We start from the raw sequence: 25,622 nt of genomic DNA, 5'->3' as shown, positions 1-25,622 counted from the left end.
ATGAAGCAAAGAAGTGCAGGCTGACAGGAACTGGAGGTAGATCTCTCCTGAGAGACACAGCCAGAATATGGCAAATATATAGGTGAATGCCAGCAGCAAACCACTGGACTGAGAACGGGACCCCCGTTGAAGGATTCAGAGAAAAGACTGAAAGAGCTTGAAGGGCTTGAGACCCCATATGAACAACAATGCCAACCAACCAGAGCTTCCAGGGACTAAGCCACTACTCAAAGACTATACATGGACTGACACTGGGCTCCAACTGCATAGGTAGCAATGGATAGCCTAGTACGGGCACCAGTGGAAGGGAAAGCCCTTGGACCTGTCAAGGCTGAACCCCCAGTGAATGGGATTGTTGGGGGGAGGGAGGTAATGGGGGGCAGATGGAGAGGAGAACACCCATAGGGAAGAAGAGGGAGAGGGGGAGGGGGAGGGGGAGGGGGGATGTTGACCTGGAAACTGGGAAAGGGAATAACAATTGAAATGTAAATAAGAAATAACCAATTTAATAAAGATGGAGAAAAAAAATGGCCATGCTGCTGTAACGACTGGGTGCCTACATCTCTTGAAAACCTAGCACCTGGTAAATCATTTCAATAGAAATGTTTCTCTCTCAGTGAACATATACTAGCTAGAAAATGTGAAAAAACTGAAGATTATTATTATTATTTCTTACTTTTTCACTTTTGTGTGCAAATGGGGCACTAGAACCTGGGCAATAGAAGTGGGTACAAAGGGAGCACCCCTGCACAGTCCTGGGAATCTGCCTGTTCCCAGAGCAGTCAGCTGTTCTTAGACTGTCCCCCATCAGTGGCTTCACCTTCACGTATCAATGATTTGTTGATGCATTGACTTGTACTAGGAATATAGAGACCATTTTGTTTGTTTGTTTTTTGTTTTGTTTTGTTTTCTTCTAGTATGCCTGGACCAAATGAGGAAAAATAGTGGGTTATTTCAGAGGAAGGAAAATATACTACCTTTTGGGCATTAAGTGTTGTATATTATGTTCATGTGTTTGGATTGCAGCACTCTTAATAATTCTGTCATTTAGGTACTAGCCATGTTTTACAGACAAACAAGCTGAGATCAATTGTGTAAATCATCAATATTCAGGGTTGGGGATATGGCCCAGTATGCTGTCCAATCCACTTCCTGTGCAAACACACAGACCTGAGTTCAGACTTGCAACACAACATTAGAAGAAGAGAAGGAGGAAGAAGAGGACAAGAAGAAGGAGAAAGATAAAGCAGAGGAGAAAGAGGAAGAGAAGGAAGAAGAACAGGGAAGGAGGAGGGAAAGGAGAAGAAGAGGAGAAGGAAAAGAAAGAGAAGGAGAAAAAACGGGCATGGCTATATGCCCTGTAAGCACACTGGGGAGTGACTGAAGACTAGTTCCCAGGATTTCATTGGATGATCAGCCCACACATTTCATGCACCAATACTACACATGTACCTACAATACACCAAGCAAACACACACTGTGTACCATATTCACAGACCATAAATAAATAACCATGATGCCACTTCAAGTAGCTCACCCTCTCTTTCAGACTATTATCAACATTATTAAAATCTTTATCCATTGAGAGGTATAGTATTTAGTATAGTATGGTATGGTATGGTATGGTATAGTATAGTATAGTATAGTATAGTATAGTATAGTATAGTATAGTATAGTATGCATTTAAGTTCTTTCCTATTAAGAAAATTTGTAAAGCTTTTGGAGAATCTTAAAGGACAATTTTACTAGAGTTTAAGAGAAAAACATATGTAGGTTAGAAGGAAATCCAGGAAACCACCAGGTGGAGAGGGGCAAATTTTCGCTCCTAAGTTTAGCATGGAATTGAAATAGTGTTGGCTCAGTAGGACAGTCAATAGATCTTCTCCATTGGAAGTTCCTAGCTTCAAATCTTCATATACCAGTGTAGACTTTACCCCTCATCAAGAACCTTCACTTTACAGCATTAGAACAAGACCATTACAGAAAACTATAGTCAATCAAATTTCAGAGTTGTGAAGCCAAATGGATACATCTAGAAAACACTCATGTTTAAGCTCGGGAAACATTGTGAATGAGAGAGCAGAAAGAGTTTAAGAGCCAGAGGAACTGGGAGTTTGCCATTGAAACAGTGTTTCCTAGTTATGTCAGAGCTTTACTAACAAAGTCTTACCAGCATGGCTGCTAAACATGAGAAGAAGGGAAACAACAACAGACATGCTAATGTGGATGAGGGAATGCCCATGAGGTCTCAGCCTATGTAAAGAACTACAGGTAATTAAGGAACAGACAGTAAGAAAGTCTTCCCTAGAAAAGAATACACCAACTGGTTATCCAATACCAAATGTCCAACCCTGAATACATAGGCACATAAGTAACATTGTATGAATTGAGTAGGTTGAATGTAGGAATATATGTATTCATGAATCCATATGATTAATGAAAAAGGAGGCCATGAATTGGAAAGAGAGGAAGGAGTGGGTATATGGAAGTTTTGGAGGAAGGAAATGGAAGAGGAAATGATATAGTTATAGTCTCAAAAAATAAAAATGTAATTAAAGAATGAAAAAGCACTCCTAGAAACAGAAATGGGACACTGAGCTGAGACAAGAGCTTTAAAGCCAAATTTTTGTAGGTTTGGGCATGCCTGTTGACTACCTTATATTCAACATTACCTTTTTTTCCTTGCCTGGAGTCAGTTTATAAACATGTAAGAACACTTGAGTTGTAAGCTAAGTGGATTGGGCTTTAGTCCAACTCTAATATTGGGTAATTGTGGGAACTGATCTAATAAATCTGAAATATAATATCCTCTCAGTGAAACAGTAGTAGTAATAGTATGTATATTATAGATAGTTCTAGAATTAAAGAAGATAAGCAAGAATTTATATTTTGCTAGCTAGTTATATGGTATCTTAATTTTAGCCTACTTATAATTTTTTAAATAAAAATATACATTTTCATTATGAAGTTTGTCCTTGTTTTTCTTGTCAGTTTGTATATTTGGCAAGGCATCCTGCTCTTATCTTTGTTTTGATCTCTGCAATACAATTCAGTTTCATAATGGCCTGATACTCAACATATATTCCAAGCTGGCATCAAACTCTTCCTGCCTTATGCTTGCCCCTGTTGTCTCTGTTCCACACGTGACGCTGCACAGAGCAGAAAGGAATCAAAGAGCAGTCCTTACCCAAGGTCACAGAGGCTACGTGAATGACTACCAAAGAATGACTCACAGCACTTACATTTTAGAAAATCACCTATTAGTCATGCAGAAATCTTTCAAGAAAATGTCTAACCTAAGAAACAACACAAGAAACAACAAAACAAAAACAAAAACTTGAATTCTATTTAGACTCTGCAATACCAAATATATTTAGAAATCAATGACACTACACAAAGACCACTCACACATAGCACACCCCAAGCATGGAAATTCAAAGTTAGTAAAAACATCAAAATACAGACATCACTCACTGTATACATATAATTATTACTGAATTTACCCATGTGAAAAAACTGTAGGAATAGATTTCTATACTGCAGTGAATGTCTGGAAGGATATATGCTGACGGTTAATGGTGGATACAACTAATAGAGTTTAGAAAGGAGGCATGGGGTGCAATAAGAGACTTTCACTGGGCATGCTTGATTCTTATAATGGAATAAAATCAAGTTAATGTGAATGTTAAACTGTGATTTTGTATACATTTTAATGAAGAAAAAAGTGAGCAGACCACACCATGCACACATATATATACATGTACATACACACACACACACACACACACACACACACACACACACACACATCTCCATCCTCAGTTAGGTATGACCCTTTGACCTTCATAGATTAATTGTTAGGACTGTATGATGAAAACCTTTCCCATTGTGACACTGTCTAGCCAACAGTGAAACCATAGATAATGTAGCCAGCTTCCCTCTGTGTCATTCCCATTTTACAGATGCAAAACTGATAAACTACATCTACCTTACAGGAATACGCAATGCTAGCCAATGAATTAATGAATACAAGGCATTTAAAACCTCACAGGGCTTGGCAATTACTTAACACATTTTAGCTGTTTGTATTGCTTTGTTACATTGCAAACATAACATAAATATGAGAAGAAATCTAATTATATCAGAGAGTAGTCAGAATATAATAAAATGTATTAAATATGAATTTATTTTTTAGGAAGAGATATAAATCACAGTTCCCTTTCTAGCAATAATATATTCTCTTGAAAGAATAAAGTTCTGAGTGACTTGAGTCCCAGGGAGTGGGGAGGTCTGGGGGTCTGGGGGCGACATTCTCTTGGAGACAGGGATGGTGGGGTAAGAGGAAGGAGGAATGGGATGTTGGAGGGTGGACCAGGAGGGGGAAAAGAGTAAAGTTCTAGACAAATGGTTTGAGGAAAAATATGTTTTGGAAAGAAACTAGTCCACCACTCAGCTAACATGAAAATAAGAAAATAATGTAGTGGCAAAAATTAAAATTAATATAAGAATTCTAGAAATTAACTCAATTTTAAAGTAATAATTCTACCAAAAATTATTTTAAACAAAAAATGGGATTTTGATTTATAGATTGTTTAATGTTACCTGTGGGGGAGACAAAACAAATGGCTCAGGGCATCCCTAAATCAAGAACTTAATAGAAAACCATGGGGGAAAGCATATGTCTATGTATTTACAGTATGGCTAATACTATAGTATAGAATGAATATAGAATATGAATATAGAATATGAATATAGAATGAATGAAAGAAGAAAGAACAGAGAGAAAACCTATAGAAATTGATAGGAAGGAGTAGACAAACACTGTCCGGACCTGAGGTCCAGGGAGACAGGACTTTAATCCAAGGTTAGGTTACCAGTACAGATTAAAATGCTTTGAAAGCAACATTTAAGGGAAAATAAACAAACAAACAAAAATCATGAATCATGAACCACCAGGTGGTAGCTGACCAAGGTGAGCCACGGTAGAATCTCCTCCAGCAGTAAACATTACCATTCCAGATATCTGAGTGTCCCCAACATAGCAATCCAAAGAATAGCTGCTCACATCTCTCACCAAGGGGCTTCATAACTAAGCACCTCTAGGTAGAGCAGAAAACAAATTCTGAGATGGAAGGTTTCATGTGTTGAGACCAACTTGACATGCTATACAACCATGTTTAATATGGGAAAGCCCTGAACAAATAAGAAGCCTTTAAAACACCTACTCATAAAACTATTAAGAAGGAATTGGGTACTTGACGTAGACATCTAAACTGACAAGTAATCACATGAAATTTGAATCAAGTACATGGTATGATGGAGAGATAGCAAATGTTAGATGCATGAGAGTGATTAGAAAAAAAAATGCCAGGAATGTTAATAGGTGAACATGGATCTTGAAACTACCAAAGGGAAGATCACATAGCTATATTCAACAAGAGAGTAACATCTCTTAAAGTAGTAAATAGATTATATCCTTAATGATTAATAAAATAATTCATAAAAACTATTTTAATATGCAGAAACAACAAAAACATCCAGAGTCCTGCCTGTTCCATGCCACACAGCAGCAGAAACACCAGTGAGCTGAGGACACCCAGAGCCTGCCAGCCACGGGAGCTACTACAATGTTCAAGTATGTGGGAGACAGATGGAGAGAAAGCAAAGCAAAACGGTTTGAGCATTTCGAAGAGAGGTGGCACGGGGGCTGTGAGGATGGAGACAAAGAACCTGTTGTGAGTACCCTGCCCTCCCACCTAAGGCCATGATGCAATCCCAGCCCATGCTGCCACTGGGGGTCACGTCTGGGTTCACTGCCATGCAGCTGCAGGGGTCTGTGTCAATGCCCGTGGCTCATATCACCACTAAAAACCATGCAGACTTCCCTGGTCTGGTTCACTGCCTGGGACCACTTGATGTCCAAGAGTTGTGCAGAGCAGGCCCTGCCCCTCACTGGCTGCAGTGTTCTGGAAAGACGACCCCATCTTTCACCAGCTGCTGCACTCAGAAGAGCAGGTTCTGCACGTCTCCGGACCATGAGAGCTGGAGAGCGTTCTGTAACCACTGGGTGAGCTAGCTGGGGTGGGTGTTGCAGAACTGGTGGGCTGACCAGCTCACCTATACAACCCATGCCTGGAGTCAGGGCTTTGAGTTGGCCCACCTCAACATCTACCTCATTTATGAACTGCTGGAGCATGTAAAAGGACTTGTGCTATTGATCCAATGCTGCAGGATCTCCATGACACAGGATATCCTAGTATAGTTCCAGTGAGGATCCATTATGGATGGTGCAGCAGAAACCAGAGGCCTTGAACCAGATCAATGACTCATTGCAACAAATATTTGCAAGTAAAGCTACGAGGACAAAAGGGTACACTCTGACACAGAGTGACTCACTGCAGCCGCCATGCTGAGATGTGTTTTGTTTTTGCTTTTTATTTTCTTTTGCCTGGGAGGTTTCAAGGGCAGAGGGCAGATACAAAGAGACAGGGAGATGAGTGGGATTGGGTTACATGATGTGAAACTCACAAAGAATCAATAAAACGTTTAAGAAAAAACCAGCAACAAGAGTATAGAAAGCCAAAGCCAACAAAATTCAAGGAGAAATAGTTCTTGATCATAGTGGACTATTTTAAAAGATCCCTAAGTAACTATCAGAACAAACCCATCAAAACAAAGTTCAGTGCACACACAAGATATCATCACAGTAATTTGAACTTAGGAAATATACATAGTATAATACACCCAATGATCTCTTTAATAAGAACATGGAAAAATACAGCAATAAGTTACTGTTAGGCCAATATTTTCTGAACATAGGGGAATGTAATGGCAATCTAGAAACAAAATGATGTACAGAAAATTTCCATAGTAACCTAAATGAAGCAACGCTCTTCTTGTCCAAGGAAGAAATCAAAATAAAAACTCAGAAAATGGCTTTAGCTAGATGCAAAAGATTGTTTTTACTGTCCAAAATGTCTGTCATGGCCTTAAAGCTCTGCTTACCAGAAAGTGTAGAAGAGTCAGCCGATCTTTACATCAACAAGAAAGATAGAAAGTGAGTGATGTCATTACCCAGAGGCAGAAAATAATAATAAAGGAAGAGCATTGAAATCGATGAGGAAAAGTAGCCAAGGAAAGAGAAATAGGAAGCAGATTTATGAAGGCAAAGCAGACTCATGAAGGCGAACATGTGCTCCTTCTAAAGTCTAATGTAAGTGATAGATATTTGTTAAGGAAGAAAATAAGGAAAAACAACTCTCACATATCATGGAAGGTGATGCTGCAGATCTTAGTAACATGTCAAAACATACAACAGCAGGACTGAGGTGTCTCAGCAGGTAAAGGGCTTGCTGTGCCACAGAAGGATCTGAGTTCAAATCCTAGCACCATGTCAGTCAGGCCTGGCTGCATGCCCCTGTAACCCCAGAACTGAGAGAAGACAGGCAGATTCCCCAGAGCTTGCTGGCTGACCAGCCTAGCAGAAAGGGCAAGCTTCCAGTTCAGTGGCCGACCCTGTTCAAGACAACAAGGCACTGATCCATAGAGAAAGACATTGGGCATTCTGCTCTGTCCTCCACATTTGACTACCCTCCTACAATATGTAAACATCACACATATTTAGGAACACACACACACAGAGAGAGAGAGAGAGAGAGAGAGAGAGAGAGAGAGAGAGAGAGAGAGAGAGAGAGAGAGAGAGAGAAAAGTAGATCATTCAAACTATGGCAACTTCTAGTAGTTATACTTCACACAAACATGTTATAGAAAGGTTATAGTCTATAGAAACATAAATTAAAGGAAAATAGTATGACTTACTATATATGTGCATAAATATATGAATAAGAGATGTTTTATTAAAAACCTTAAGAAAAAACTATGCTCCCAGATGCCTCCCTCACAAGTTCTCTCAGATATGACAGGAAATGACAAGTCTCTACGTCCATCCCAACCTTTCCCAGAATAAAGGAGATGGAACCCAATTGCACTCTTCTATTTGTGAGGGATTTTGAAGAAGAGAAAATTAACTGGCCACAGTATTCATAGGTACGAAATCCTAGGCATGTGTATACATCAAAGTCCAGCAATAAAGAGGCTCAACCAGTACATGAAGGCACTGTGTATCACAGAGTACAGAGAGTTCATTCCAGGGTGGTGAACTTGGCATCCCATCCACAAGTCAACCATAGCACTTCTGTAAATTAGCGGGACGGAAGGAGTGGGTACGTGGATCATTCTCATGAATACATAGAAAGTGTTTGACAAACTCAACCTAGGTGTGTGGATAAAACTGAGCAATAATGAGGCACCAAAGGAACCCTGGTAAATCTCAAAAAAAAAAAAAAAAAAAACCCAAACAAACAAACAAATAAAAAAAACTGTTCTAAAACAACCTATAGCTGACATCTTCCCTAGCGGTGCCCTGCTGGGAGCTTCTCACTCTTGAGATGGAGTGAGCAGAAGTTGTCTTTAACCAAGTTTGGCTGTGTTGTTTTCTCTCCATGACCAAAGCCGCAAACCCTACTAAAACGCACAGGGGCTGTGATAAAGGCTGAAAATGTCTCTTAAATGACAGGAAGATCTAACAGAATATTCCAAAATCCTCCTCATGTAAGAATTGCAGTAAAGTGGCTTGGTGTGCCAGAGTGGGCTGTAACCCAGGGGGCCTCCCCTTACTCAGAGGAGAAGAGGAGGGGGAGGGGCAAAGGCTATGGGACTGGAGCCTTTGGAGGAGAAGGGGGCTGTAATAGGATGTAAATCAGGATTAAATAAATTAATTAAAAAAAAAAAGAGCTGCAGTAACAAAACCTATGACGGTCAATAAGAAATAAAGGAGAAATATGTATTTTATTTTTGAACACCAGTAAGGAACAGGTGGAAATTAAACTCTTTTTAAAAATGTAATTAAAAGTAATGACCAACAAATCAAGAGTTTTGAGACTCAATCTCCTACACAATTGAGTGGAAAAACCTAACATGGAGAACAAGATGCTTGGAAAGATGGAGGGCGGCATCCATTCATGTACGCTAACACTTGTACGCATGCCAAAGGCCAGAATTCTAGGGGGAGTCTTCTACAGCACATCCAAGGTTGAACAACTTTGGGCAATCACAGCTTTTCCTTCTTGAAATCAAATAATTAAGGAAATATTTTCATCGACTTTAGTAGTTTTCCTGAGTTGGGAAAATTCTAATCATGGGGGAGAAATGACCTAAATTCTTTTTTTTTTTTTTTAATTTTTATTGAATATTTTTTATTTACATTTCAAATGTTATCCCTTTCCCTGGTTTCCCATCCATAAACCCCCTATCCCATCCCTCCTCCCCCTTCCTCTATGACGGTGTTGGTGTTTCCCCATGCATCCACCCACCCCTTCCCACCTTCCCGCCCTGACATTTCCCTATACTGATGGGTTCGAACCTTGGCAGGACCAAGAGCTTCTCCTCCCATTGGTGAACAACAAAGCCATCTTCTGCTAGGAGGAGTCCTTCTTTATGCAGATGAGCTTATCACCATGTGAGACTATTGCTTTGGGAATTTTAAGGCACTTAGCAAAAATAATTAGGGCAGCATCCAATAACATGAGTGCATTCCCATACTGTGTTGGGATTCTAACATAACAATTCAATGGTTACTTTTTTTCTCAGGCTGGGACAAATGAAACCCTCAGATGCCTGCTCTCTTAGAAACACAAGCTACTGGCCACCCATTCCTATAGATTCTTCTCTATGGCATATCCAACAAGATGGCCTCATTTAGTATGTATATTGTTCATATGCTAGCTTGCTAATACTCTCCTGGGCATTTGTTCTTTAATCTGTTCCATTTAACATTCTCCTCTCAGGGTAAATGCACAAAATGTGCCGCTGTCATCCCAGTGGATTCCCTGTGATTCTAACTGCACTTCCCTTGCATTCCTAACACCACTTCCTATTGAGAAGAGTCCTACTTTATACAGCTGGGCCTTGCACACTCTAGATCATCCAAATCAGTGAATCTCTACCTTCCTAGAACCTCTTCATCTCACCAACTCCTCCTTGAAGCTTTACCTAGATACCCAAAGACACAGGGTTGGCATGATCATTCCATAAAGAGACATTCAAACACATGTACCTCAGGAACATTTGACCTACTCTCCAGGAGAGTTCAACACTGACTAAAATTCTCAATGTGATACGTACATGTATTTGAAATTTGGATATGTTATAACAAGTGATCAGAGAAGATAAATAGGAAAGACAAAATCCTGCTTCTTCCCTGTACACACAGCAGTGGTGACAATTACTCGAAGAGTTTCATGTAAAATGTTCCATGTTGTCAAAAGCTGGCTAGAAGTTCTCCTGGTTTGGAAGCACAGAATTACAACAGAATTCCAAGAGTGTGACAAATGACATCCCCCTTGAATGCCCGGCAGGGAGTTTAAGGTCACTGTAATAATGAAGAGGCAAGGAATTAATAGGAGTCCATCCCATTAGCCTTCCTGTGTTGCAGCTGGACAGAACAGTGCTCTGTTCATGGCCTGTAAACACGTTCCGGGCATGGCCACCACAGCTGTGCTGGGCACAGCTGCCCATCAAAAGCACTGTAGAGATGGAGCCTGTTTAAATCACGCCACCCTCTTCGCTCCTCACACACATTTCCTTGTCATTATCAGCTACACAACGGCTACATTTGTGTTTCAGAGATGTCCGAGAATGCAGACAGTTGTACCACACAGCATCTTCCTTCCTCGGCTTTGCCCCCACTCCACATCCTCTTATCCTCCTGGCCCCAGCACATTCTTCACTCCTTTTCTTTCATTGATTTTTTTCTCTGTCTCTTTAAGGCTTTTTTTGTAATGTACCCCTACCCCCAATCTCAAAACATCATCATTTTTCTCCCTATCCCATGGACATGCTGCTTCCCTACCCCCTTGTACCTTCTACAGTGTTTCGATTTGAGTCTATGTGAAGGGTACCCATCTGCTGTGCCCTCATCCACCATTTGCCAAACTATCCTCTCCCATTCTTAGAACTGCTTAGAAGTAGTCCAGTCTTGCCTTCTAGTTCCCTCTCTTTTAAGCCACATCTTGCACTCAGCCAGCTTCCCCTAGCATCCTACCTGGTGGCTTTTATGTACTAAAGTTATCTAGTTGTTTTCCTCTTACAGTATTTCTTCTTTACTGGGAAAAAAATAGATTCTTGGAGAGTAATACTATTATAGTCTAACAGTAAAGGACACAGGTTCAAATCCAAGCCCTGAGGCTTATTGACTGTGACCTTGGTCTGCATCCTTAATCAGGCCTTTAGCATCTTAAGTTATACTAAAAATCCTTACCACGTTCTGCTAGGAGATGCTCTGTTCAACACTGGGTGAAACCACAAAACCTTCACTATATGAATGGCTTAGCACTGTGACTGGACAGCATGTCACTGGCCAATGCTACTCTTACCACAATCAGTGTGAGCCCACTATCACACTCTGCAAAATAAGCTAATAAAGAACTAACTACTCTCCTCGTCGCATGTTCCTCTTCCAATTGCTTCTGTTAAATTTTGGCAAAGCTAACCGAAGGAATGATTTGTTCATTATGTGAAGGCACGGAAAATTAAATCAGATAAGGTGTTAACATTTGTCAGCAAAAATCCTCACTCTCTAATTATTTCCTTTTAACATATTAAGAAGGAAAATATGTTCTATAAATTTAAATCTGTGTGTTTGAATTTTTCAGTTCTGAAATATGTGTGCATGTGGTGGGCTTGTGTGTATCTGGTGATAGGTATGTGTGAATGTAGGAAGGTGGTCCAGTAAGGCCAGACTTATCAGATCTCCTGAAATTAAAAGCAATTGTTAGCTACTTAATGTGGGTCCTGGGGAATTGAACCTGGGTCCTCTAGATGAACTGCACGTGCTCTAAACCACTGAGCCCTTTCCCTAGCCCCTGAAAGTTGTTTTTGATTTGGTTGTAATCAAACATGCATTCAGCTAGGTGCATGGTTTGTGCCTGTAAACCCTCTGCCCCCACTCAGTAGGCTGAAGCAGGAGAACTATCATGAGCCAACCTGGGCTACATAGTCCTGCCTCAACAGCTTAGGTACATAATAAGTTTCAAGTTAACCTAAGCTACAGAGAGACAATGTCTGTACAAAGCAACAACAACCAAAACCACAATAGTCATAATAAAAGGCTATTTGGTGGCGATGCCTTTGGACTTCCAACTGAAAACCAATAGAAGTCACAGAAGACATGGGTGTATGCTCCCTGATGTTAGCTATCCCTGGAGGTTTACCTGTCTTTCTATGTAGGAATCTCAACTGGGCTTTTAACGTGAGTTGTAATTTCTTTGCTTCTACATTTTCAAAACTAGAATCTTCTTTAGGTAATTAGAAGAAAAAAAATACAGACATGACCAATGAGATAAGCATTAACCTACAGAACAGGGTTGGTACAATTTTGGATTAAAGAAAGGATAAACTTTTTTATAAACCCAACAAAAACAGTTTAAAACTCACATCATACCAGATAAAGACGCTCTTGTACACATTAATACGGCATAACATAAGACCGTAAGCCCCCATTTAAAAAGTGAGCTAAAAGTACATGGTAGCACATAAAGGGCTAGGTTTGAGAAAAATGCATCCGGCCTTTTTGTTTGTTCAGATTTGTTTTTGTTCATTTGATTTTTCTTTCCTTTGTAAAGACATTTGTATTGGGCACATAGCATACCTGCTCATTTACATAACAGTAAACAACAGAATAATTCTGTCAGAGTTCACAGGGCCTAGTAGGATGAACGGTGTACCCTGTAGAATGAGGAAAGTCCTCATGTGCAGTGGTAGTGCACACCTTTGATTTCAGAACTAGGGAGCCAAAGAAAGGTGGATGTCTGAGTTTGAGGGTAGCCTGGACTACAGAGTGAGTTCAAGGACAGCCAGGGCTACACTTGGAAACTCTGTCTTGAAAAACCAAAATGAAAAAAAAAAATGTTCCTAAGATATCCTTGGAGATGGTGAAATCACTTCATGTCCCTCTAGCTAACATACCCTTAGTTGTGTACCAATTATGGAGAAATAAGAAAATTCTAGTGATTTGCTGGATTCTGGGGTTCAGATTTAAAGAACCCTTGGATCACATTTGCTCCCCTCTGATCACTGAGTCAATCAAGGGGCTTTTCACTAAAACCAAAATATTTTTCAAAGGGAAAAGGGCATGATTAATAGATATGCTCACAGAGACCGAGTCAGCATGCACAGGATCTGCATGAGTCTGCACCAGGTCCGCTGCATGTGTAGGATGGTTTTCAGGTTAATGTTCTCGTATGATTCCTGAGAGCAAATGAGTGGGTCTGACTCTTGGGTCTTCTCTTGGACTCTGTTTTTGTTGTTGTTGTTGTTGTTTTTGTTGTTGTTGTTGTTGTTGTTGTTGTTCTGTTTTGTTTTTCTGTGCAACTTCAATGTAAAGGTTTTTGTTTTATCTTACTGTATTTTATTTTGTCATGTTTGGTTGTTCTCTCTCAGAAGCCTGTTCCTCTCTAAGGGCAGACAGAAAAGGAGCTGATCTGGGTGGAAGAGGAGGTGGGGAGGAAGTGGAGAGAGTGGAGGGAGGAGAAAGCATAATCAGCATTTATTATGTAAGAAAGGAATCTTTTCATTCTGTCTTGTTTTTCCAGACAGAGTTTCTCCATATAGCCCTGGCTGTCCTGGAACTCTGTAGCCTCAAACTCATAGACCTCCTCACTCTGCTGAGATTAAAGCCACCAGTAGGCCACCACTGCTCAGTCAAGAATTTATTTTCAATAACAGTGAAAAGAAAGTCATGTAAACAGAACCATATTGTCATCCCAGTTCTGAAGTTCCCCACCTCTGCCATGGTGACAAGCGCAAAGGGCAAGGCAGATGAACCAAACCCCAGTTTGAGTAATTCCAATGCTTTCTTCATCGCTTAGAGGATGCTAGAATCCTCTTCCCCCACCATCCTGTGGGAACCAGGTCCAGTTTATAAACCACTGAATGTGGGAAGGACTTACTTCTTAATCCTTTCTCCAAAAGAAGCGACTTCCTCCAAGATGTTCTGGACAGTGGAAACAATATCCTGAACCATATAGATTCTCTCAATTATTCCCTTTTTCTCAGACTCCTAGAAAACACAAAAGGCAAAATTTGTATTAGCTAGTTAGAAAACAAAAAGTTAATTCAAGGCAACAACCACATTTCCACACATGTTTATTGGCTCCAAGATATGAATGCCAGTTTACTGTTTTGGTTGGTGCGGTTCCAGTCAGAATCTTAGGATCTAAAAGTGATAACAGGAGGTCCTTGGGTTGAGAAACTTCAGGTCCCTGCAGAGTACACTATAACCCCACCAGCGAGTCCAGCTGTTTTCCGCTCTCCTCTGGTTGCCTAAAGCACACTTTTTCCTTCTTCTATGACAGTGCTGCAGGTATGCACCACAGTAAGAACAGGTCACTCTGGAGTAAAAACAATACCTTTCCAAGTACTGTGACTTCCTTTTTTTTAACTGGATATTTTTTATTTACATTTCAAATGTTAATTTCCTTTCTCAGTTTCCTGGCCATAAGCCCCTATTCCATCCCCCACCCCTTCTTCTATGGAGGTGTTCCCCCTGCCCAACCCCCCTTACACACACACCCCACATTCCCTACCACTGGGGGTCCAGCCTTGGTAGAACCAAGGGCTTCTCCTCCCATTGGTGCCCAAAAAGGCCATCCTCTGCTACATATGCAGCTGGAGCCATATGGGCCAAGGGTCTGTCCATGTGTTTGGATGTGGTTTAGTCCCTAGGAGCTTTGGTTGGTTGGTATTGTTGTTCTTAAGGGTTGCAAGCCCCTTCAGCTCCCTCAACCCTTTCTGTAAAGGGGATCCCATTCTCAGTTCAATGGTTTGCTGAAACTGTTACATTGTAATCATGTTCCCAATAGACTGAAGACACCAGCAAAACTTCAGCCAAGCGGTGGCAACTATATCAGAACCAAAGCAAGCATCAAAGACATGCCATAGGCAACAGGACCGTAGAGACCTATGTGTCACACAGCCAGCAAGCAGATCTGGCACTGGATTATGTGATTTGTTTATGAGCTTGAAGTGCTATACATGTCCTCAGTATCCATTGTCTAAGAATGTTACCTCTCTAAGTGGTGTATAGAAGATCTTCAATACATTTTACTGTGTTAAGTAGCTATAGCATTATTAATTGATTATGCAAATAATGACACAAATAGCTACAATGTATTTTATACTATTTCTTGGCTAATCTCTTCCCTACTCTCATCTCTCTGCATCCACCTCACCTACTATGCTTGCTATATACAGTAAGGGTCTTAACCACCTTTACAACCAAGCTACAAAAGATTGTTACTTGGGTTAGAGTTATGATGAATCACTCAGTAGGCGACCACTCATAGGGTACCCTCCATGCTATGAAAGGAAGGGAAGAAGGAAGGGGGAAAGAAAAAATAAACAAAATATGCAAACCAAGAATCAAAGAAAGACAAATAACTAATTTTTATGTTCTATTTCTGCTTCATTTAAAAACAGCCATGAATGGAGTGGGAAAACTAGCGCCCCCTGTGGTGGTTAGAGGTAAAAGCACCAATAGGGCCAGTATGTGTAATCCACTCATTCATTTAAGTAGTCCCGATCCCATCATTTGGTATCAAAGGAAACATTGAGGGTGTTCCTTCTTGCAGTGGCAACATTGCAAGACAGTTTCATTATCCTCAACTTTTAAATTATTTTCCCCTTATTATTATTCTTTAAGCAGTTTATGCTAAAAATTAGACATGCTGCCAAGGCAACCTCATTCATACCCAGCAACCCACAATGCCTATGAATGGGCACAATGGTCAAAACCCATCTCTGTCTGCCACAGAAGCCCTGTGTTTACAAAGGAGCATTTGAAGGCTCCAGAGAGCTTGACCCAAAGGGCAAAGGAGCTTCCTCTTTGCAGCAGCATTGACTTTAAGTCAAAACAAGTTTTTAGAAAATGATTCAAGTTTCTGTGTGGCTCAATTTCCTAAGAAACTTCCTATACTAATTGTTTCATTTTTTTTTTACCTCTACAAAAGAACCAAAACTTTAAGTGTTAATTAGTATACCAAATTAATGAAGGATTATGACAGCATCTTTTCAGTATTTAAATGAATTTGACGTTTTGCTTTGAGTATTTGGTATCCACAGATGAGACTCAGACTTGCATATTTTTAAGTCAGAGCAATTAAAATCCTGTACTTTCTGAATTATCAACTAATTCATTTTAATCTATTAGATACGTTATAAAAATTATTTCATTTTATAATGCATTGTTAAGAACAAAAATATATAGTACATATGCATTAAATAAAAAGTCATTATGCTGATTACATGAATATTTAAAGATGACATTCAAAGAATGGCTGTGCATGGTACAAACACTCAGACGCACTCAACAAATATACTTTATCTGTGGTTTCCCTTTCCTTTTCTATCAGCCTGTCACAGCGGACCTTTATTTCATCCTCTCACTTCTCTGTCTTTCTTTCTCCCTTTCTTCCTTTCTTATCTCATGTATGTGAGTACACTGTCGCTGTCTTCGGGCACACCAGACAGAAGGCATCGGATGCTCATTACAGATGGTTGTGAACCACAACATGGTTGCTGGGAATTGAACTCAAGACCTCTGGCAGAGTAGTCAGTGCTCTTAACTGCTAAGCCATCTCTCCAGACCCATCCTCTCATTTCTAATATGCATAAAGTTGTTCTCAACCATCTTCAGAGTTGAATTTAATGGACATTAAACCAGCATCTTAATCAACACTACTGTAGACAAAATTAAGAGCGACTTTCTCCTCAAGGGCTTAGGTACCCTGAAAACTCACAATAAATGGGACAGATGGAAGAAGTCATTAATTCTGTGCTGTAATTTCAACTTTATATCCACAGGATAGATTTAATATCCATTGCTATGAACTTTCTCTAGATTTTTAAAGATAGTGCTTCCAATAAGGTATTTCCTTACTTGATTAATTTATAGAAATTTTTCAGAATGACTATGGGTTTGCTAGCTTATATTTCTAGGTATACTATATTTCATGTTCAAATAGATTTATCATAATTTAAAATAAATGATAGTTTCCATATCCTTGTCCATTTTCACTCTTCCATGATGTGATATAGCAATAGGACTCCCTGAAGGTACCAGTCTTTCCTACTAACAGAATCATGAACTATGTAGGCTTGCCCACTGAAGGGCTACCTATCCTACCCCTGGGTATTTTGCTATTGCAAAACCAAGCAATCTAAAATATAGCCAGCACACCAACAACTACCACTAGGATAATAATATCAGAGCATTGTTATTTATTAAATACCTATATAGGTATATTATATAGGTATCCTTTTTATTTAAATAATTATAAGTTTATGTGTATTTAAAATATATATATATAACTATATATGTATCATTCTTATTTAAATACTGAAGAGCATTATACAAGTTTTTTTAAGTACATATTATTCAATCTAGCAGGAGAAATAAAACCTAATCTTGTATCCAGGCTAGTTTTCTATCATCTTATCTGTGGCATGGATTAAATTTGAATATATTTAACATACACTTGCATATTTCTTATTCTTTGCACTAACTGTTCTGAATTAGCAGTATGGAGGTTCATGTATCTTATTGCCCAGTCCATGGCATGGCACAGTAGGCTGGTATAGCAGGTGAATGATGTGACAGAGGAATGAGATAAGTTTCCACAAGTTCCTGAGAGAGAAACAGGCTGGCACTTTGTTTTATTGGTGATCGTTCACAGCCTACCTCTAGGGAGAGCTAGTTCTAGTCCCTGAAAAGAGTCAGGGATGGGTAATTTCTGCTTGCCTGCTAGGTTTAACTCACTGTTTGTCCTTTAGACATTGGCTACCTACAGAGAGATTTCAAAGGGTAATAGAAGTGGCCATTGGAAAAGCTTCAAGTCTAAGCAACTTGCTCCAGTTTGTTTTAATGTATATGTTAAATATAATATTTAGCTCTAAAATGAAGACTATTAACAATTAAATTTTCCTGGAAAAAAACAGGGACATATGATATATCATTTTCCTCTGAAATTGATTAGTATAGGAAGTGTCTTAGTAAGGTTTCTATTCCTGCACAAAACATCATGAACAAGAAGAAAGTTGGGGAGAAGAGGGTTTATTCACCTCACACTTTCCACATTGCTGGTCATCCCCAAAGGAAGTCAGGACCAGAATTCAAGCAGGTCAGGAAGCAGGAGTTGATGCAGAGGCCATGGAGGGATGTTACTTACTGGCTTGCTTCCCTTGACTTGCTCAGCTTGCTCTCTTATAGAACCCAAGACTAGCAGCCCAGGGATGGCACCACCCACAATGGGCTGGGCCCTCTCCACTTGATCACCAGTTGAGAAAATGCCTTATAGCTGGCTCTCATGGAGCCATTTCCTCAACTGAGGCTCCTTTCTCTGATAACTTCAGCTGTGTCAAGTTGATGTGCAAAACCAGCAAGTACAGGACGTGATCAATATTTCCCAGTATATTCATCCCAATGAAGTGTATTTCTTACACCTTCTATAATATGGCATGGGATATGTCCATCTGGAGGATGTATCCTCATGATTAGGATAGGGATATATTTCGTTCTTTAAATAGCTTTGGTGCTCTTTTGACAATGTCCCTTTATATTGATTAAGGCATAATAGCCTCTATACTACATGAAGGTGGTATTTGTACTTTCATAGTTACATATATGATTGGCATCTTTCCCACCCTCCCACTGTCCTATTCAATGGTAGAACTAAGTAGACTAGAAGATAAGACCAGCTGGGTCTATCTGACTGCACTCTTGGGATCCACGAAATTGCTGCAGGGACTCCACAGAGCTAAGAGAAATTGGTGGATACAGGGAAAGAGCAGGGATGTCAAAGGATTGTTTGCATTGACCTGGAAACCTGACAGGTATATAGAAAATACCAACCAACATTCTAGGTATCATAAATGTATAAAACTAAAATGTTGAAATTAAATCCTATGGAATTAGAGAAGCCTCTTCTGGGCACTCACATATACTGACTGCTGTCTGTCCTTTTACATCAAGCCATAATTCTACCCCTTAGTCATCCAGTTACACATTTATTCATTATGGTGGCTTGATAGGAAATGACCCCTATTGGTCCATAGGGAATGGTATTATTAGAAGCTGTGGCATTGTTGGAGTAGGTGTGGTTTTGTGGAAAGAGGTATATCACTAGGACAAGGGCTTTGAAGTTTTAGAAGCCCAAGCCATGCCCAGTGTGGCACTTACTTCCTACTGTCTGCTGGTCCTAAATGTAGCACTCTCAGCTCCTCTAGTTCCGTGTCTGCCTACATGCAGCCATGCCTCCCTCACACCATGTCAATAATGGACTAAACCTCTGAAACTGTAAGCCAACCCCAACTAACTATTTTCCTGTATAAGAGTTGCTATGGTTATGGTGCCTCCTCAAAGCAATAAATCCCTAAGACATTCATTTTCTGTACTTCTGAAGTTATCTTTAAGCCACTAACCTGTCAAAGGGGAAGCCCCACAGGCACCAACACTAATTCTTCTTTTTCCAAGATGGTAGAGACTAGACTCAGTAAGGAAATGGTGTTCACAAACATAGTAAGTAATAGACTTAAACCTGGGGCTTGACTACTAAGAAGGTCTCACTCATAAAGGAGGTACCTAGTGCATTATGTACTTTTGTTTTTTAATTTTCCATTTGCTTTCTTGGTGTCTCCGTGTCTCTCTTCTAATTTCCTTACAATGGCACCATTTTGAAACACTGGCTCCTGCTAAGTATTCCTCCCTCCTACTTTTCCTGGGATTTTCTTATGTTGCTTTCTTAGGAATGGGTTTATTTGGTGCTTTTTTGGCAATGTCTGGAGGAAAATTTTCCTCCTATTTTCATCTAAGAATCTGATGTGTAATCAGTGATTTTAGGTCATCTACTTTAGATCAACAGATGAAAATTCAGATAAAATGTAAAGTGCAGCTCCTCAGACACATGAACTATATCTGCACATTCTATTTTTATAGTAGCTAACATTTTGCTCCTACACTATAAAACTATTTCAAATAAGACATATCAATTTTATGATTTTAAAAATAAAAAGTATCAGGTAACAAGGCTGAGAAAACCTTTAGTATTATTTGTACTTTTATAAAAACAAATGTATATTTCTGAACAACATGGATGAGGTCCATATGCACATTAACTAACTTGAATCGCTATGGAAGAATGCACGAGGTAAGTGGTTTCTAAAGTAAACAGGTTATTTGGCTTTCAATTCCCATGGCTGAAAGATTCAGAGAGCATGATACTGGCATCTGAGTTAGCAGCAATGGAAAACAACCTTTGCAAAATGGCCCAAGCTTTCAGGGAGCCTTCATTTCACTATATCACTTTCAGGAACAGACCTTCTACCTTACAAGACCAACACTAACCCCTTCCTTGGATGTGGTGCCTGCCATAATGATGTCTTATTAGCTTTGCTTCTGCATGAACACATCAGGGCCAGAACCTGAACACTCAGGAGTCAGAGATCCTCTTTAGCAGCAAGCATGATGACTTTTAACATTTGAGTCTTGGCTGCAGTTCTGAAAACTGAAACTCACACAATCTTGACCTGGGTCGGGGTGGGAGGCAAAGATGAGAAGTCTTAGTTGGTTTTCTACTGCTATGATAAAACACCATGACCAAAAGCAACTTGAGGAAGAAAGGGTATATATCCTGAAGTTTGTAGTCTGTCATATTGGAAAGCCGGGTCAGAAACTTAAGGCAGGCACTGGAGCAGACACCACGGAGGAATGCAGCTTACTGGCTTGGTCAGTCTGTTTTCTTACACATTCTATAACTACATCCCAGGGCAGGCACCAACTATGGTGGACTGGGCCCTCCTATATCAACCATTCATTTTAAAAAATAGCCCATAACCTTCCTGACAGGCCAATCTTATTGTGGTATTTCCTCAATTCAGATCCCCTTTTCCCAGATATGTCTAGGTTTGAATAAAATTGGTTTTAAAAATCAGGAGAGAAGCTTTATAACATATGCAAATTACCTGATACCATCATTAACCTGAACCCCTTCCGTTCATGCAGGCAAAAAGACAAAGGATGCCGAACAGCCTTTTGTCTAACTAAGAATACTGGGATGCATTTGGGTTTCTTAAGGAAGGCTCTTCTGGGACAAGTCTGTTCATGTAGCCCTGATGCTCTGAGAGATCGTCTAGCAGCTGGATGTGCACCCCGCTGGCTTTATTTACACATCTCAGATTGAACCAGGGGATGTGGTGATAACAGTTTAGCAGATACAACATTGCATCTGCTGCTGACACCACATTGCCTGGGAAGAGGAAGAGTGATTCATTCAGAAAGACAAGACAGCGGCTGCACGCCCCTGGTCCTCTCGCCATAGAGGCTTCTGACTCCTACAGAGAACTGTGGGTAGGAAAATAGTGATGACCATTGCTGCGACTGCACAAATGAACAAGATGATTGCAACTGACTGCACAACCACAGCGGGGTCTTCCTTATGATTATAAACCCGCAAAAGGATAGAGGCTTAAGTGGACTCCTCATGACCGGAGGTCTACTGGATGTGCGAGTACCTGTTATCGATAGCAGAGGGGAGAAACGAGATTTCAAATCCAGAATCCAATCTCACAAGGGTCCTTTTGGTTACGTGTGTGCACGTGGCATGTATGTTTGTGTGAATGTCCGTACATGTGCACACGTGGGGTATACGGAGTTGATGCCATTGTCTTGATCCTTTATGAATTAGGCAGAGTTTCTTAGTTGAGCGAGGGGCTTGGTGCTTTGCTCTGGGGATCCAGTTTCTACCTCGCATGGGCTCGTATTATACCTGGGCCACTCTGTCTTCCTGCTGTTGATGTGGGTGCTGGGGATATGAATTTAGATCCTCATGCTTGAGTTAACCAGTCACTTTTATCCATTGCTCCAGCTTATCCATTCCTGCTTTGATTTGTTTCATATGCTATAATAATGAGTGTCAGTCAGGGGAAAAAAATAACAAGTTTTAATTTTCGGCTGGTAGAAGCCAAGGAAGATAATGACCCCATAAGGAAGACCAGCAGTCTCAACTAACCTGAACCCCTGAGATCTCTCAGATACTGAGGCACCAACCAGGCAGCATACACGAGCTAGTCTGAGGCACCTGACACATATATAGCAGAGCACTGCCTGGTCTGACCTCAGTGGGAAAAGAAGCTCCTAATCCATGAGAGACTTGATGCCCCAGGGAGTGGGGAGGCCTGGCAGGGGCGGGGGTGGGCATCCTCTTGGAGATGGGGTAGGGAGAGGAATGGGATGATGAACTGTGTGTGGGAGGGGGGCCAGAAGGGGGGAAACAGGTGGACTTTAAAAGAATAAAAGTAATTTTTAAAAAGTGTTTATCATGTACAGATGAATGCAAGATCACGGTTTATAAATTGGACATTTGTTTAGAGGGCATTAGAAGGTCAAGTCTTTGGCTGAGTTTTATAGAGAGTTGAATTAAGGATCAATAATGTGCCTGTGGCATAACATAGCTGTTCATTCTATTAAAGTGAAAAAAATCACAGAGAATACATCAGGTGAGCTTGCTTTCCTTAAGGCCTTGTTGGCTACCTCGCGTCTCCAGTGAACACAGCTCTGTAGGTGCAATGGCGGAGCTTTGAGCCTCTGGGAGAGAATTAACACCGTCAAATGAATTTACAACTGAGAATTAATTATATAATCAGTACGTTACTTTACATCTTTCCAGTTTGTTCTGGTTTAGAAAAGCACTCATTTCTCTATTAATTATCTAAGCAAAATCAGGGAGCTATGCCTAAAAATTGACCCTGACAGAAAAAAAAAAAAAAACTTTTGACATGTTTAAAATTTGAGTGGTGTTTGTTAAAGAATGCTCACAAGTCCCCAAAGGGTCAAGACAAAATTTTTATCTCAAGATTATCTCCCAGTAATGTCAGCCACCCAGATGAAAGATGCAAAACTGGGGCTTTAGCCAGAGGAAATGCATTGTTTGTTTTAATTCATTGAATATGAGAGAATTTATAATTTGAAAACCTGAATGATCAACATTAGAAATTGATTGAGTAGCATGTAGTATGGAAAAAAACCCTTAATATCTGTGCTAACGAAGGGGTTTTAACCAGTATTTCTGCTACATGATATTAAAATGTATTCCCTAAGAACCCTAGCTTCAACAACTAGGAACCCACTTCAGGGTTTAGCCCATGACACATGTTCAGGTGCACAGAGTCAATATTATGTGGCATACTATTAAATTGGGGGTGGGGCTCTAGAAGCCCATGGGCAAGCTTGCCCAGAGTACATATCTGTGAAAACCAAAATGAACCCTGTCTCAAACACAGTAGAAGGCAAGAACCAACAGCCAAGGTTGTTCCCTGATGTTTATAAATGTATTGTGGCATGCATATGCATCTAGAGGCCCACTCATAGCCATGCATGCACAAAGATAATGTCAGGTTTATTTATTTCTTATTTTATATGTGTATCTGTGTAGAACAGTAAAAGAGGGCATCAGAATCCTTGACATTGCAGTCCCATGACAGCCTTTGCAAACTGTCATGTGAATGCTGGGAACTGGTCCCAGCAAGTCCTCTGAAAGAGTGACTGATGCTCTTAAACACTGAGCCATCTCTCCAGCTGCAAAGACTATTTTTTTTTTTTTTAATAAATGGGAAAGGCAATGCGTGCTCTTTCTGGAGAGTACTTCTATCTCAAGTAGATCTTTCACTTTGAGACATGAATACAAAACTGTTTGGAATCAATACCTGATCCCAACAGCTTTACCCTGCTGTAACCATCTGATCCTGACGAAGAGTTATGCCCTCCTGTTTGTCAACATGTGCTTTTGCTTTGAAACAGAAGTCTTGTCTGGTATCAAATGAAAGGATGAAAAAGGGAAAGATCACAACCCCTAACATCCTGAGGAAGATACTGGAAACACACAAAGGAAAGGAAGCAGCCATCCTTAATCTTTAGGACTCAAATGCTGGGTGGACTGATTCCCTGGGCCAGCTGGCAAATGGATGCTGCCATGGCAACTCATGGCTCTTGTACCTGGAGCTACTGGTGGTAGGTGCACCAAGAGTGTTGGTTTCGGCTTTGTTGTGTGCATCCTTTACCTTCCTCCTAGGTAGGAAAGGGAAGAGACTAATGGGTAAGATTTTCATCTGATTAACAGAAGTAAAAGGTAGGACTGGGATATGATTCACTAAAGTACCTGTCTTCTTCCCATGAGGATGTTGGTTTGGGTCCCAGAATGAACATAAAGAGTCAGGAATGTCAGCACTCATCTGAGAAGGAGTTAGTGGGGTCAGAGAGGCAAGATAGATTCTTGAAGCTCATTGGCTGGCCCGCTTGGCTGAAACGATGAACCTCAGGTTCGGTAAGAAACCTTGTCTTATAAAGTAGGAGATGGGGAGATAAGACATCTGACCTCTGACCTCCATACTCATGCAAACACGATGAGATGCTTATAACAGACATATCCATACATTTCAAAAGCTAAAAGTAATTCTCATACACTGAAATAACTCAAACAAACATCAGCTCCTATAAACTGTCCTGATCCCCTCAACATTTCCTCCAACAGCCTCAACAACTTCCCAACCTGACACCAGGGGCATTCGTCTAGTGCTGTAGTTTTCTTGGGAGCACCTCTGTGACCATGACTTTTATATTCACAGGGAACCTGCTACAAAGAAAGGCATCAACAAATGTTGCTCTTGCTTCAGCATGGAATAAATGAATGAATAAATGAATGAATGAATGAATGAAGAGTGACACGCTTGTTTCCAAACAATGTAATACATCTTACCAAGATGATTTAGTTTGGAAGGGGGAACAAAACACTCGCAGGAGGAAATATGGAGAGAAAGTATGGAGCAGAGACTGAAGGAAAGGCCACCCAGAGACTGCCCCACCTGAGAATCCATCCCATATACAGACCCAAACCCAGACACTGTTGCAGATGCCAAGAAGTGCATGCTGATAGGAACCTGATATAGCTGTGTCCTGAGAGGATCTGCCAGAGCCTGATAAATACAGAGGTGGATACTCACAGCCAACCATTGGACTGAGAATGGGGTCCCCAATGGAGGAGTTAGATGAAGGACTGAAGTAGTTGAAGGGGTTTGCAACCCCATAGGAAGAACAATAATAACAACCAACCAGACCGCCCCACCACCAGAACTCCCAGGGCATAAACCACCATCAAGAGTACACAGGGATGGATCTATGGCTCCAGCCACATATGTACCAGAGGATGGTTTTGTTGGGCATCAATGGGAGGAGAGACCCTTGGTCCTATGAAGGCTTGAAGCACCAATGTAGGGGAATGCCAGGGCAGGGAGGCGGGAGGGAGGAAGTAGATGGGTAGGTAGGGGTGCACCCTCATAGAAGCAGAGGAAGGGGGGATAGGATAGGGGGTTTCTGGAGGGGAAACCAGGAAAGGGAAAAACATTTGAAATGTAAACAAAGAAAATATCCTATAAAAGAAAATTAAAAAAAAGAGTCCAATTTTGTGTGGAGAAATGGTTATCAAGATAAAATAAAACAACATGAAATTCAAAAAGAAAAT

The 25,622-nt window shown here is 40.5% G+C and overlaps 1 protein-coding gene across 1 annotated transcript in view; it reads right to left on the bottom strand.

Moving 5' to 3' along the window:
- The window catches only part of Mctp2 (multiple C2 and transmembrane domain containing 2), a 227,462-nt gene that overhangs the window by 14,151 nt on the left and 187,689 nt on the right, over positions 1–25,622 (bottom strand). The window contains 1 exon segment of the mRNA XM_032893415.1: positions 14,007–14,116. Coding sequence (XP_032749306.1) covers positions 14,007–14,116 — 110 coding nt within the window.

Source organism: Rattus rattus, chromosome 2 (assembly GCF_011064425.1).
Source record: "Rattus rattus isolate New Zealand chromosome 2, Rrattus_CSIRO_v1, whole genome shotgun sequence".
NCBI classification, from domain to species: Eukaryota; Metazoa; Chordata; class Mammalia; order Rodentia; family Muridae; genus Rattus; species Rattus rattus.
The sequence above is the reverse complement of the archived record's forward strand: the minus strand, read 5'-3'. Positions and strand labels throughout refer to the sequence as shown.